This window comes from Agelaius tricolor, unplaced genomic scaffold (assembly GCF_023055355.1).
Source record: "Agelaius tricolor isolate 1412-34295 unplaced genomic scaffold, bAgeTri1.0.p SCAF_96, whole genome shotgun sequence".
Lineage (NCBI taxonomy): Eukaryota > Metazoa > Chordata > Aves > Passeriformes > Icteridae > Agelaius > Agelaius tricolor.
The window spans coordinates 498,005-512,568 of NW_027269356.1; the positions used below are offsets into that span (position 1 = coordinate 498,005).

Sequence of the window (14,564 nt, forward strand, 5' to 3'; positions counted from 1 at the left end):
AGTTTTGTTCGTATATGTATGTATTATTATCTATACATTATACTATTTATTTATTCAATTATTAGTTATTACACCAATATTTATTAAACTATTGATACACTCTATTATTTTATACATATAAATATCTATTTTTTTCTATATATAAGTGTATTAAAGCTATATATAAATATATGTTTATATATAAATACATGTTTATATATAAGCATACATATTTATATTTATATATAAATATATTTTCTGTATAAATATAAATATAAATAATATATATTATATTATTTATTTATATTATTTATATATAATATATAAATATAATATAAATATATGTATTTACATTATATATAAATAAATATATTTTTAATAGGTGTATTAAAACATATATATATATAAATATATATATTTAAACAAACATATATAGTGTATTAAAACATATATATATATAAAGTACATTATATATATATATGCACATGTATACATATAGTATATATATATAAAGTATATTAAAATATACTTTAATATAGATAAATATATATAAAATATAAAGTATATATATATATATATATATAAAAAGTATATTAAAAATATTTATATTTAACATCTTTCATCTATTAAAAATACGCTCCCAAAGCGCGCATTCCAGCCCCTGCTCCCCGGGAAGTTTGAAGCCATGCGAGGATGACGCCGCGCGGGGAGAGGAGACAAACGCGAGCGAGGGCAGGGCAGGAGGGGAGGGCCAGGTGCGGGCAGGCTGCCCCCGGCCATCTGCTGCCAGCCAGAGCCCCCGGGGCCCCCCAGCTCCTCCTCGGGCCCCCAGCTCCTCCTCGGAGCCCCGAGCTCCTCCTCGGAGCCCCCCAGCTCCTCTCGGAGCCCCCAGCTCCTCTCGGAGCCCCCCAGCTCCTCCTCGGGCCCCTCAGCTCCTCCTCGGAGCCCCCAGCTCCTCTCGGAGCCCCCCAGCTCCTCCTCGGGCCCCCCAGCTCCTCCTCGGAGCCCCCAGTTCCTCCTCGGGTCCCCCAGCTCCTCCTCGGAGCCCCCCCAGCTCCTGCTCGGGTCCCCCCAGTTCCTCCTCGGCCCCCAGCTCCTCCTCGGAGCCCCCAGCTCCTCTCGGGGCCCCCCAGCTCCTCTCGGAGCCCCCCAGCTCCTCCTCGGGCCCCTCAGCTCCTCCTCGGAGCCCCCAGCTCCTCTCGGAGCCCCCTAGCTCCTCCTCGGGTCCCCCAGCTCCTCCTCGGAGCCCCCCAGCTCCTCCTCGGAGCCCCCAGTTCCTCCTCGGGTCCCCCAGCTCCTCCTCGGCCCCCCAGCTCCTCCTCGGGCCCCCAGCTCCTCCTCGGGCCCCCCAGCTCCTCTCGGAGCCCCCCAGCTCCTCCTCGGGCCCCCCAGCTCCTCCTTGGAGCCCCCCAGCTCCTCCTCGGAGCCCCCCAGCTCCTCCTTGGAGCCCCCCAGCTCCTCCTCGGGTCCCCCAGCTCCTCCTCGGGGCCCCGCGCGGCTCTCGGGGGGCCCCGGCCCCACCTGAGCCTGCCCCGCTCCTGCCGGGGGCTCCCGCCCAGGTGGGCCCGGCCCAGCTGAGCTCGCCGGGACACTCGGGGGGCTTCGAGCCCCGCTCCCACCTCGGGGAATGTCGGGGTTTGCCCTGGGCTCTCCTGGAAGGGCAAACCGCGTGGTTTTTACCGTTTTCCCCGTGTTTTCTTGGGTTTTTCCCGTTTTCCCCGTGTTTTCTTGGGTTTTTCCCCGTTTTTCCCCGTGTTTTCTTGGGTTTTTTCCCCGTTTTCCCCCGTGTTTTCTTGGAGTTTTTTCCCCCGTCTTTCTCTTTTTATTGAGTTTTTTTTCCCGGGGTTTTCCCCTCGTTTTTCTCCATGTTTTATTGGGGTTTTTTTCCCCCGTGTTTTATTGCATTCCCCCCCCCCTGTTTTCTTGGGTTTATTCCCCATTTTCCCCCGTGTTTTATTACATTTCCCCCCCTTGTTTTTTGGGTTTATTCCCCATTTCCCCCGTGTTTTATTGCATTCCCCCCCCTTGTTTTCTTGGGTTTATTCCCCATTTTCCTCCGTGTTTTATTGCATTTCCTCCCCCTTGTTTTCTTGGGTTTATTTCCCATTTTCCTCCGTGTTTTATTGCATTTCCCCCCCCTTGTTTTCTTGGGTTTTTCCCCATTTTCCCCATTTTTTTAATTGCATTTCCCCCCCCCCTTGTTTTCTTGGGTTTTTCCCGTTTTCCCCGAGTTTCCCGCGCTCTGCTGAGCACAGGGAGCCGGGACAGAGGCAGGAAGGAGCGGCCGCCCATGGAACCCGGGGATCACCCCCTGCCCAGCGCCAGGAGAGACCCCCGAGAGACCCCAGGGACACAGGAGAGACCCCCGATGGTTTTAGGGGAAATTCGGAATATTCGGGCTCCGTCCCGAGAGATCCCTGCGGGATTCACCCCGGGCAGCGCTTCCCCAGCCGCCCTCCAGTGAGGATGAGGAGGGTTCCGGCTCCAGCTGAGCCCCCGCCAGGCTTTAGGCCCTAATCCGAGCCCTGGGGAGCGGAGCCTCCCTAATCCCGCCCGTAACCGATCCGGCCCTAACTGCCCCGATGGGCTCCGGCCGCATCTGCTGCGGCAGCGCCCGCTCGGCCTAAGAGGATGAGGATGAGGATGAGGAGGGGCGTTTGCTAAACCATTTAGGGCCGTGGAGCTCCTCATCAACGGGAGGGGACGGGATCTGCAGCTGGATCCAGCCCCGGAGCAGCACCGCTGGGCCGAGCCCGAAAAACCACTGGGACCACCCCAAAAAACCGCTGGGATCACCCCAAAAAAACACTGGGATGATCCCCAAAAAACCATCCCCAAATACCACTGAGCCGATCCCAAAAAACCCCCCGGGGGGATTCCTGCGTTTGGGAACGCCCCAGGAGTCTCAGCACCATCTGGCACAGCCCTGAGCACCAAATTCACGGAGAAACGACCCCAAAATCCCAGCCCTGAGCTGGGAGGGACCCCCGGAGCATCCCCCGGGCCAGGGGCGCAGCCGAGGGCATGGGGTTGGGCCCCACCATCCCAGGGTTTTGGGGTCCCAGGGTTTTGAGGTCCCAGGGTTTTGGGGTCCCGGGGTTTTGGGGATCCCAGGATTTTGGGGTCCCGAGGTTTTGGGGTCCCGGGGTTTTGGGGTCCCGGGGTTTTGGGATCCCAGGGTTTTGGGGTCCCGGGGTTTTGGGGTCTCAGTTTTTTGGGGTCCCAGGGTTTTGGGATCCCAGGGTTTTGGGATCCCAGGGTTTTGGGGTCTCAGGTTTTTGGGATCCCAGGGTTTTGGGGTCCCAGGTTTTTGGGGTCCCAGGTTTTGGGGTCCCGGGGTTTTGGGGTCCCGGGGTTTTGGGGTCCCAGGGTTTTGGGGTCCCGGGGTTTTGGGGTCTCAGTTTTTTGGGATCCCAGGGTTTTGGGATCCCAGGGTTTTGGGATCCCAGGGTTTTGGGGTCTCAGGTTTTTGGGATCCCAGGGTTTTGGGGTCCCAGGTTTTTGGGGTCCCAGGTTTTTGGGGTGGCAAACCCAGGGATTTAGCCGGGGGATGGAAGGGGTGGGGGAGGCAGAGCAGAGCCCCCCCAGACCCCCCAGCAGGGCTGGCAGCTGGGCCGGTGTCCCCCCGGAGCGGGGGTTAATGAGGGAGCGGCGGCCGTTGGTCCCAGATGGACACGGGCACGGGGAGGGGGCGGCTCCTGCGGGGTCCCGCCCGCCTTTTGGGGCGGGGGGAGGCACAGCCCCCACCCCACCCCCCCTCGGCTGCCGAGAGCCCCCCCGAGAGGGGCAGGGGGAGGGCGCTGATCCCCCTCCCCATCCCTCCCTTTCCGGGGGTGTTCCGAGGATCGAACACCCACAAAACCAAACCCTGGGGGCTTCCAGCGCCCCAAACCTTGTCCGCGGCGGTCCCAACACCCCAAATTTCATCCTCCGGGGCATCCAGCGCCCCAAACCTTGTCCCGGCGGTCCCAACACCCCAAATTTCATCCTCCGGGGCATCCAGCACCCCAGATTTGCCCCTCAAGGGCTCTGACACCCCACAGCGCATCCTCTGAGGGGTCCCCCAGGTGGGGACATGGGGGGACCGCGGGGTGGGCACTGCACTCACCCTGCCCCTGGCACAGTGGGGGCACACCCGGGCCCCTGGAGCTCACCACGGTGAATCTGGGGATGCCCAGGGGGTTTCGGGGATGCCGAGGTGGTTCCAGGGATGCCAAGGGGTGCTGGGGATGCCCAGGCGATCCCGGAGATGCCCAGGGGGGTCCCGGGGATGCCATGGGGGTTTCGGGGATGCCCAGGCGATCCTAGAGATGCCATAGGGGTCCTGGGGGTACCCAGGGAGTTTCGGGGATGCCCAGAAGGTGTCGGCGATGCCCAGGAGGTGCCCGCACCGCCGGGGACCCAGGGCGGGGTCGCGTCCGTTGCCCCCCGCGCTGCCGCTCGTGGCCCGGAGCCCCCGGGGCCCCCCGGGCACCCCGGAGCCGCCGCCCCGGAGCGGTGCGGAGCAGCCAACTGTTCCCCGGCGGGGCCGGCGGGCGCAGCCCCCGCTAATCCAATCCATCAGGGGGGTAATGAGCTATGAAAGTGTGGATTCAATTAAGGGGGATTGCGGCGGGAGGCAGCGCCCGGCGGCAGACGGCGAAAGGAGCCCGGGTCCCCTCTGAAAGGCTCCATCTGTGCCGCCGGGGCCCCTTTGTGCTCCCTGAAAGCGCCGCGCAGCCACAAAAGCCGCCGCGTCCCCGCCGGGCGAGGTTTCGGCGATTCCCCGGGGGAAACTGAGGCACGGGAGAGGAGCTCGTGGAGGGTTTGGGAGGGGGGGGAAATGGAGGAACCGGGGCTCGGCGCTGGTTTGGTTTCAGGGATTGATTTATGGGGTTTGTGCGGGGATTTGGTGGGAATCAGCAAAGCCGGGGGTGCTCGGATCCAGGATTCAAAGCGCAGCCAGTGCCACCCCTGCAGGGTGACAGGGTCACCTCCCCTTGTCCCTCCACGTGCTCTGACACTTCCAGGCACCCTCAGCTCCTCTGGGCACCCCGTGCCAGGCCCTCCCCACCTCCACAGGGAGGAATCTCTCCCCAGCCTCCCCCACAGCCCCTCTCTGCCTCCCCCCGACCCATTTGGGCTGGAAGCACCCCCGAGGCCTCCCCACTCCCCCCATGACAACTTGGGAGGGATTGGCCCGGGGACGAGTTTAAAGATGGGATTATTGCTGTACAAATTCTGATTAAACCGTCCCCAAACCCTCCTGCAACATCGTTAAGCCGAGCTCTAATCTCGCCCGAGCAGAGACTTCGTCAATAACTCCAAATCTCCGCGCTGTTGGTTTATCTGGCGCGGATTAAGCCGGGAGCTCCCTGAACTTGTATTAGAGCAGAAAAACCACCCCGAGCCCGGGGTTTGGGGCCGTTTGCCTTGGCAGCTGCCAGCTCACGAGTCCCAGCCTGGGATTCCCAGGGTCTCCAGCACTGGGAGGGCTCCAGGGGTGTCCCAGGAAGGGGAGAACAGCCCCGGTGCCACCCTCACCTGGATGGGTTTGGGGGCAGGTCTGGGGCCAGCCCTCGGTGGCATCGCAGGGCACAAGTCCTGCCCTGGCTGGGGAGCGTGGGATGCAGGGGATGGAAGGATGGACAGAGTGAGGGAGGGATGGAGGGAGGGATGGACGGACACAGGGATGACGGATGGATGGACGGATGGATGGATGGATGGATGGATGGATGGATGGATGGATGGATGGATGGAATCCATGGATGGATGGATGGATGGACACAGGGATGGACGGACACAGGGATGGATGGATGGCTGGACAGATGGATGGATGGATAGAATCCATGGATGGATGGATGGACAGGGATGAATGGACGGATGGAATCCATGGATGGACGGATGGATGGATGGACGGACAGATGGACTGATGGATGGATAGAATCCATGGATGGATGGATGGACAGATGGATGGATGGAGGGAATCCATGGATGGATGGATGGATGGAGGGAATCCATGGATGGATGGACGGATGGATGGAATCCACGGACAGACAGACAGACTGATGATGCCGCAGGAATGGCACACCCCACACAGGAGCCCCCACCCTCACAGACTCACCCTGGACCAACTCCCTGAACTGATGGAGAGCAGGAGCCTCTCCTGAGCCCACCAGGGTGACAGTGACAGGGTTTGCACCTGGGGGGGGTCACAGCCTCGCACGACCCCATTTAACCCCTACATCCCCAGAGCGCCGCCACCTCCATCCTCCCGGGACCCGGCGGCTCCTCTGCCCCCTCCCATCGCAGGAAAAGTTCGTTTGCCAAAATCCGCCGTCCCCACGGGGAAAAGACGATTAACTCGAGAGCCCCGAGCCCGATATCCCAGCTTAGTGGGAAAATCCACGCGGTTTCCCGAGCCGGCCACATTAGGAGCTCATGGCCGGCGGTGTTATCAGATTACAGACAAATATCAGAATTACAGCCCTGAAAGCCGGGCTTTAGGGGGGCTTAGCAATTATCCAGCCCTGGGCAGCCCCACCCTGCCGGGGAAACCAGGGCGACCCCGAGCTGAGACCCCCGGGGCTGGGGGGAGGTGGGACAGTGTCCCCTCTGTGGGTCAGTGTCCCCTCTGTGGGTCAGTGTCCCCTCTGTGGGTCAGGGTGTCCCCTCCATGGGTCAGAGAATCCCTCCATGGGTCAGGATGTCCCTTCCATGGGTCAGTGTCCCCTCCATGGGTCAGTGTCCCCTCTGTGGGTCAGGGAGTCCCCTCTGTGGATGGGTGTCCCCTCTGTGGATGGGTGTCCCCTCCATGGGTCAGAGAATCCCTCCATGGGTCAGGATGTCCCTTCCATAGGTCAATGTCCCCTCCATGGGTCAGTGTCCCCTCTGTGGGTCAGGGTGTCCCCTCCATGGGTCAGGATGTCCCTTCCATAGGTCAGTGTCCCCTCCATGGGTCAGGGTGTCCCTTCCATTGGCCAGGCCCTAACACCCCTCCCAAGAATTGCCCAGGTGGGATGGGAGGAGCAGCTGCCCCCTGACCCCACCTGCCCCATGTCCCCCCACCTGTGGGACCCCTGGGGGGGCTGTGGGGTGTCCAGGGACCCCCAGAGGGGATGAGAGACCCTCCCCACGACCCCCTCAGCTCCTCAGCAGTGCCACCCCCGCCCCGGTGTCCTGCAGGGACACGGGGACACCCCCACCCCCGGGTGCTCCGCGCCCCCTCCCCACGCAAGCCGAGGGCCAGCTGTGCCCTGGCAGCGCGGGCCTGGCACGGCTCCTGCCCTGCTGGCACGGGCCGGGGCTGCTGGAAGGGCGCACACGTGCCCGGGGGAGCTGGCACCGAGCGGGGCTTGGCCAGCGGCCAGCGGGAGAGGGGCCGGGGGCACAGCTGGACCCTGGGCCCGGCGGGCGGCGGCCGCTGTGCTCAGCCCGGGGCTCCCAGGGCATCGCTGGGGAGGGGTCCCGATGGCCCCGGGGGGTGCGAGGGGGCGTGGGGGGCTCACAGGGGTGTCCCAGCTCGGGGTTTGTGTTCCAGCCCCGTTTGTGTCACACTCCCCTGTTTGTGTCACATCCCGGGGTTTGTGTCCCAGCCCGGGGTTTGTGTCCCAGCTCGGGGTTCGTGTCCCAGCTCGGGGTTTGTGCCACATCCCCCTGGTTGTGTCACATCCTGGGGTTTTTGTCACATCCCGGGGTTTGTGTCCCAGCCCGGGTTTTGTGTCCCAGCTCGGGGTTTGTGCCACATCCCCCTTTTTGTGTCACATCCCCCTGTTTGTGTCACAGCCCCCTGTCCTTGTCACATCCCCCTGTTTGTGTCACAGCCCGGGTTTTGTGTCCCCTGTTCGTGTCCCTCCGTGCCCATGCCGCCGGGTGACACTTTGGTGTCCCGTGGTCCCCCCACCTCCCCCCGGAGCGGGGCAGGCCGAGCCCCCTCCCCAGGTGAGCTCAGTCCAGGCAGGTCCATCCCAGGCACTTCCACCCCCGCCCTGCGCATCCCTGTCCCTAAATCCCTTTTTTTGGGGACGCACGAGGTCCCCCTCGCCCCCCGCCCGTTCCCGGCCCAGTTCTCGCTCGGAGCGGCCCCGCAGGGCCCCCCCCCGGCCCGGCTGCAGCTGCGGGGGCCCCGGGAGAGCCCCCCGCCCTCAGCCCGAGCCGGGCGCAGCTTGCGGGGCCGAGCGGCGGCGGCTCCCCCGGGCTCCGGCACAGCCGGCGCGGGGCCGGGGGACAGCGGGGACAGCGGGGCGGGGGACAGGGGACACCGGGGACAGCGGGGACAGCGGGGCGGGGGACAGGGGACACCGGGGACAGCGGGGACAGCGGGGCGGGGGACAGGGGACACCGGGGACAGCGGGGACAGCGGGGCGGGGGACAGGGGACAGCGGGGACAGCGGGGACAGCGGGCGGGACGCGAGCGGGGTCCCCGTGCGAGGGGACGCGGGGGGAAGGCGGGGGGGACGCGCCCCCACGGCCGCCAGACGCTGCCGAGGGGTCGGGGCGCAGCTGGGGAGGGACGGGGGGAGCCGGGGGTGCCACGGGGGAGGAGCCGGGGTGAAGTCAGGACGGCCGCGTCCCCTCCGCGCTGCAGTCGGGTCAAATCCCAGCTCCCCGAGTGTCCCTGTGCTCCCAGGGCTGTGCTGAACCCCCATTCCTGGGACCCCAAATCAGTCCTGGGTACTGAGCCCCCATTCCTGGGACCCCAAATCAGTCCTGGGACCCCCAGGGCTCTGCCCTGCCCCATTCCTGGCACCCCAAATCCCCCCAGTCCCACAGAGCCTCATTCCAAGGGCAGGGATCCCAGCGCAGGGAGCTCAGATCCTCTGGCAGCCCCCACCCTCACCCCAGCACCCCCCCCAAAAAAAGGAGACAACAGCCCCCAGGAAGCTGCTTGAAACAAGACCACGACTTTATTTGAGCTAAAAACCCCAAATCTGCTCTCTTTACAAAAGGATAAAACATTTTCAGTACAAAAGGGAAGAAGCCCCAGGACCCAGGGGCTGGGCAGGGACCTCAAATCATCTCCAAATTCCCAGCTTTATTCAAAACCAGGGAGATTTGGCCAATGGGGCTCGTGAGGCAGTGGGACATCAAAAATAGTTGCCTGGATTTTCTTTGAAAAACAAAATAAAATCGTTGCATAGCATTTAGAAGTTATTGCTTGTCTCAAAATGCACAGAGGAGTTGGGAGCTGTTGGCAGGATCCCAAATCCATGGGATGGCAGCTAAATACGGAGTTTGGCATTAAATATGGAAATATTGGGGGAAATATCACCAGCGAAAAAAAAAAATCAGGTGGTGAGGGAAATAAATTAAATAAATAATGGCTAATAAATAACCCTGGAGCACCAGCACGGCAAAAACCACAAGGTCTCCAGGCAGGGAATTCCCACTACGAGCCTGGAGGGCAGAGGGGGAAAATCCTTGGGCACATCCCAGATTTCTGTGGAAAACGGGAGGAAATAAATTAGGACTCCTCACACACAGTAATTAATAAATAAAGCAGGAATTAAGACAGGTTTTTGTTGGCAGGAGCAGCAGAGGGGACGCTGTGAACCCAGAGGAGAGGCCCTGGAAGGGAGAGGGGTGGGGGGCTCCTGTTCCAGTTGGGATTCTGGGAGGGATCAGTGGGATCCCATCCAGATCAGTGGGATCCCAGTGAAATTGGGATTCTAGGAAGGATCAGCAGGATCCCATCAGCGGGAACCCATCCAGATCAGTGGGAACCCACCCAGATCAGCAGGACCCCATCCAGATCAGTGGGAACCCATCCAGATCAGCAGGATCCCATCCAGATCAGCGGGATTCCAATGTAATTGGGATTCTGGGAAGGATCAGCAGGATCCTGTCCAGATCAGTGGGATCCCAGTGAAATTGGGATTCTGGGAAGGATCAGCAGGACCCCATCCAGATCAGTGGGAACCCGTCCAGATCAGCAGGATCCCAGTGAAATTGGGATTCTGGGAAGAATCAGCAGGAGGGGTGGCCACAGGGCCTGGCAGTGACCCCGGCTAAGGGACTGGGATAAGCATGGACAATGGGCCACCATCACAGGGCAAGGGACCACTGTCCCTGGATGCTGTCCCTCCATCCTGGACACTGTCCGTCCATCCATCCTGGACCTTGTCCTTCCATCCCCAGCGTCCCCCCATCCCTGGCCGCTGTCCCCCCATCCCTGGCCGCTGTCCCCCCATCCATGCTGGCAGAATGAAGAGGTTCTCCCTGGGGTGGGAATTTCCACGTTGGTTTCCCACAAGTGTCCGGCTCATTCCCACCTGGGCACCACAGGACTGGGAAATCCATGAGCCCACGAGGGGAAGGGACAGTGGCCACTCCAAGGGGCAGGAGGGGCTGTGTCCCCACACCAAGGGGGGGACAGGGAGAGGATGGGCAATCCAAGGGCTGGACCTGGTGTCAGGATGGACGTCCTGGGGGTGGAAACACCTTTGGGAGCATCTCTGGGGGACGCAGCAGTGACCGCCCAGAGTCCAGGACGGTTCCTGTGGCTCCTGGGGACAGCTGGGACAGCAGCGGTGGCAGCGGCCACCTCAGGGCCACGTCCTGCAGAGATGCTGGGTCCATCCTGGGGACGTCTCCCTGCCCCAAGCCCGTGTCCAGCCCCGCTACTCGTTGAAGATGGCGCCGAGCTGGGGCCCGGCCGCGTGGGGCGGGAAGGACTCGAAGGCGACGTCCAGCGGGATCTCATAGCGGGGCACGGAGCCCTGGAAGTGCGAGCTGTGCCCATGGGCTGCGGCCAGGCTGACCGAGGGGTAGTGGGCCATGAAGGGGTAGGGCTTGTCCAGCTCGGGGGAGCCGTCCTGCTTCAGGGAGAAGTTCCCGCTGATGCTCAGGGGCGGCGTCAGGGGCCCCTCGTAGGGGGGCGTGGAGCAGTCAGAGGGGTGGCTCCCGAACGAAGCCTCCACCAGGCTCTTGAAGGCCGGCGGCTTCAGGTGCAGCAGGTGGGACTCCATGGAGCCGTAGGGAGGGCTGGGCAGCCCCTGGTAGCCGAAGGAGTGGCCGGGCAGGCCCGGCTCGCAGGGCTTCTCCTCCTGCTTCTCCAGGAAGAGCGGCTGCGGGCCCAGCTGCAGGCAGCCGGCCACCAGGTTGCTGGTGGGCTGCGACAGCCCCTTGCACAGCATCTCCACGAAGCTCTTCCCCTCGGGCGTCTGCCCGCTCTCCAGCACCTCGGACAGGGCCCAGATGTAGTTCCTGGCCAGCCGCAGCGTCTCGATCTTGGAGAGCTTCTGCGTTTTGGAGTAGCAGGGCATGACCCTGCGCAGGTTGTCCAGGGCGTCGTTCAGGCCGTGCATCCTCGTGCGCTCCCGGGCGTTGGCCTTGACCCGCCGCGCCCGGAACCGCTCCAGCCTGGCCTTGGTCATCTTCTTCTTCTTTGGGCCCCTCCTCTTGGGCTTCTCGCCCTCCTCTTCTTCCTCCTCCTCCTCCTCCTCCTCGACGCTGTCGCGCTCCTCGGGCAGGGCCGGCAGCAGCGCGAAGGGAGCGCTCCTGGCGTCCCCCTGCTCCTTCAGCTCAGCCTTGGCTCCCGGCATTTCGCCCATCCAGGCCTGGCTGCTGACGAGCTCGGCCATGTCCGAGGGTTTGGGGCAGCTCTGGGGCATCTGCAAGGGAGGGACGGGGACGTGGGGACGGATCCCGGAGGGAGAATCCTCAGCACGGTGGGAAAACCTCCCTCCAGACACAGCAGGAGCTTCTGCCCGCTCCCAGCACCTATGGATTCCTTTTCTCCACCTATGGATTCCATTTTTCCACCTATTTCCCTCTCAATTTCCAGCGGATTTTATCTGGGAGATGCTGACGCCTCTCCCTGAGCTCCAGCAATGTTCCCAGAGCCTCCAGCCGTCCCATCTCGGGGTTATTCCCACTCCTGAATCCCTTCTTGTTACAACCTCCACCCCGACTGTCACACTGGGGGTGACAAAAGGGGGCTGGCAATTCCCGGTGGGAAATTTTCCTTCCCCTTCCCCGAGCCCCCCCTTGCCCTCGGTGGCGGCCCCGGGTCCCCGTTAATCGGCCCCCCCAAATCCCATCACCGCCCCTGGCTCATTCCATAAAGCTTTAGCCCCTAAGCAGCTTTGCTGGAAGTGCTGCTCCCCTTTCCCGAGCATCCCACGCGGAAAATCCCACTTTTAATATGCGTGATGGGGCTCCCGGGCGGGATTAGGGTGTTAATTGCTGTCCTATCCCCAAAGGACCACGCGGCCCCAATTAACTCCTGGCGGAGCACCGGGGGTCTGGCGGAGGATGGGAAATCGGGGTGGGGGGGGTGAGGGTGGGGAGGGAGCGTTTTCGGGGTGAGGGGATGGCCCCGGTGAGATCTGCCCCAAAACGCTGCAGATCTGCCCCAAAACCCCGCAGATCTGCCCCAAAACCCCCCCAGGCTGCAGCCGGGGGTCCCTTTCCCCCCATCCTCGGGAATCTTCCCTCTCCTCGCTGCCCCCGGGAGGAAATCCCGAGGTTTGGGGCTCCCTTCTCGAGGGGACCCCCGCGCCCCCGCCCCGCCCGGCGTTTCCAGGGGAAGTTCTCCCTTTGGAAGTCCCGCCAGAATTTTTAAGGGGATTTTGCTTTCTTCCTACAGAATACTGATTTAAAAATTAAAAAAGGAATTTCACGAAGCGGGAATTGCCTGAGGAAATCGCTTCCTTCGCCACCATCCCCAGCGAGACCCCGGCTCCGCCAGCCCGGGGGTCACCGAACCCTCCTTGTGTCCCCCCCGGCCCCGGGACCGCGGCTCCGTCCCCAGCGGGTACCGGGGGAGCGGCTGTGACCCCATCCCGCCCCTCTCCCCGCAACCCCGGCCGCTCAAACCCCCCCCAGGCCGGGGTCCCGCAGCTCCGCCGTCGGGGCAGAGCCCCCCGGGGGCACCGGGGGCACCGAGCGGCCGCGGAGCCCCCTCGGGGGCACCATGGGAGCGGGGCACGGAATCCCCGCGGGTCCCGGTCCGCCCTTACCTGGGCACCACAGCGAGTCCCCGCTGTCGCTTGTGTCACTCGCCCGGGGACATGGCGGGGTCAGCCCCGGGGAGCGCACCGGGAGCGCACCGGGAGCGCACCGAGCGCCGGCGGCTCCGCGCTCGGGCGGTTTTGAGAGCTCCGCGCTGCCCGCGGCTCCTGCCCGGCCGCGGGTCCCGCGTGGCTCCTCCCACGGGGGGAGTGACTGGGGCCGGCTCCTCCCGCGGCCCCACCGGGACCCCCACGGCAGCGCCCGAGCGTCCCGGGTCTTGGGGACACCTGGATGGGGACTCGGGGACACCCCCGGGTCTTGGGGACCCTTGGGTGGGGACTCGGGGACACCCCCGGTTATTGGGGACCCTTGGGTGGGGAGTCGGGGACACCCCCGGGTCTTGGGGACCCCTGGGTGGGGACTCGGGGACACCCCCGGTTATTGGGAACCCCTGGATTGGTCCCCTTGGATGAGCCCCTGTATGGACCCCAATGGATGAAGCCCCCGATGGGGCCCCCCCGATGTCCCCCCCAGTTTGCCCAGCCCCAGGACACCCCCGTCCCCCAGGACACGATGTGACAATGCCACCAGTGCCACAGTCCTGGGGGTGTCCTCACCTGCCGCCCCCCCTCTGGTGACACCGAGGGTGACACCGCCCCCCCCCATTGCTGGCACTGCTCTGGTGACACCGAGGGTGACACCGGCTCCCTCCTGGGTGCTTGGGGTCGGGGGGGCGCGGGGGCTGGGACCCCCTCGCGGCTGTAACGAGAGCGCGAAGCGGAGCAATTAACGCCCGGCAGAGCCAGAAGGGGCCCGGCCGAGCTGGGGAAGGGACCCCGGGGCTCGGCAGCCCCTGGGAAGGGAGAGCAGGGGCAGGAAATGACTTCCTGAAATTCCGGGGCTCCTGGCTCGTTTTACTCGGCCCGGGGACTGGGGGAGCCCCTCGGACCTGGGGTTCCCCCACCTTAGGGCAGGAGCTGGAGGTGGGGGACAGCGATGACACCCCCAAAATCATCCCCCCTGACCCCCTCCTCATCCATCCGCTGCTCCCCAAACCCCCGCCAGCCCCGCGGGACCCTTCCCCGCTGCCCGGGAGCGCTCGGCATGGCGGCAGGCCGGGATTACGGGGAATACTAATTAATTCATTAGTCGGCTCCGGGCTCCCTTCCCGGCGCGCGGCGCGGGCGGCAGGAACAGATTGCGGCCGATAAATCTGCCTGTTGCGGGCCCCCCCTGACAGATGGCTCCAACAGGTCCCGGCACCCGCACAAAGGGGCCGGTGGGCGCCCCGGGGAAGGGGGGACACGGGCCGGGCTCCCCCGGGGCCGCGGGACCCCCGGGGGGCGCTGGGCATTGTCTGCGCGGGGCATCGCGGCCCCCGGCCATTGTGCGGGGGCCCCGCAACTGTTGGGGTTACGGCGGCCGCGGCCCCCCCGGAACGCTCGGCAAAGATGTTCCCGTCCCTTCCCTTCCCTCGTCTCCTTCTCCAGCCCTATTCCCTCCCCTTACCCCCTTCTCCTTCCTTTCTTCTTCCCCTTCTCCTTTCCCTTCCCCTATCCCTTTTCCCTTCCCTTTCCCCTTCCTTTCTTTTTCCCCTTCCCCTTTCCTTCCTTTCTTTTTCCCCTTCCCCTTTCTCTTATTCCCTTCCCTTC

At 62.6% G+C, this 14,564-nt stretch overlaps 1 protein-coding gene across 1 annotated transcript; it reads right to left on the reverse strand.

The window, feature by feature from the left end:
* Positions 1-10,152: 10,152 nt before the first annotated feature.
* Positions 10,153-13,074, reverse strand: NEUROD4 (neuronal differentiation 4). The gene is made up of 2 exons (XM_071418871.1): positions 12,921-13,074; positions 10,153-11,570 (listed from the first exon to the last, which is right to left on the reverse strand). The coding sequence occupies exon 2, from the start codon at positions 11,568-11,570 to the stop codon at positions 10,578-10,580; it is 993 nt and encodes a 330-aa protein (XP_071274972.1). The 5' UTR covers positions 12,921-13,074; the 3' UTR covers positions 10,153-10,577.
* Positions 13,075-14,564: the final 1,490 nt, after the last annotated feature.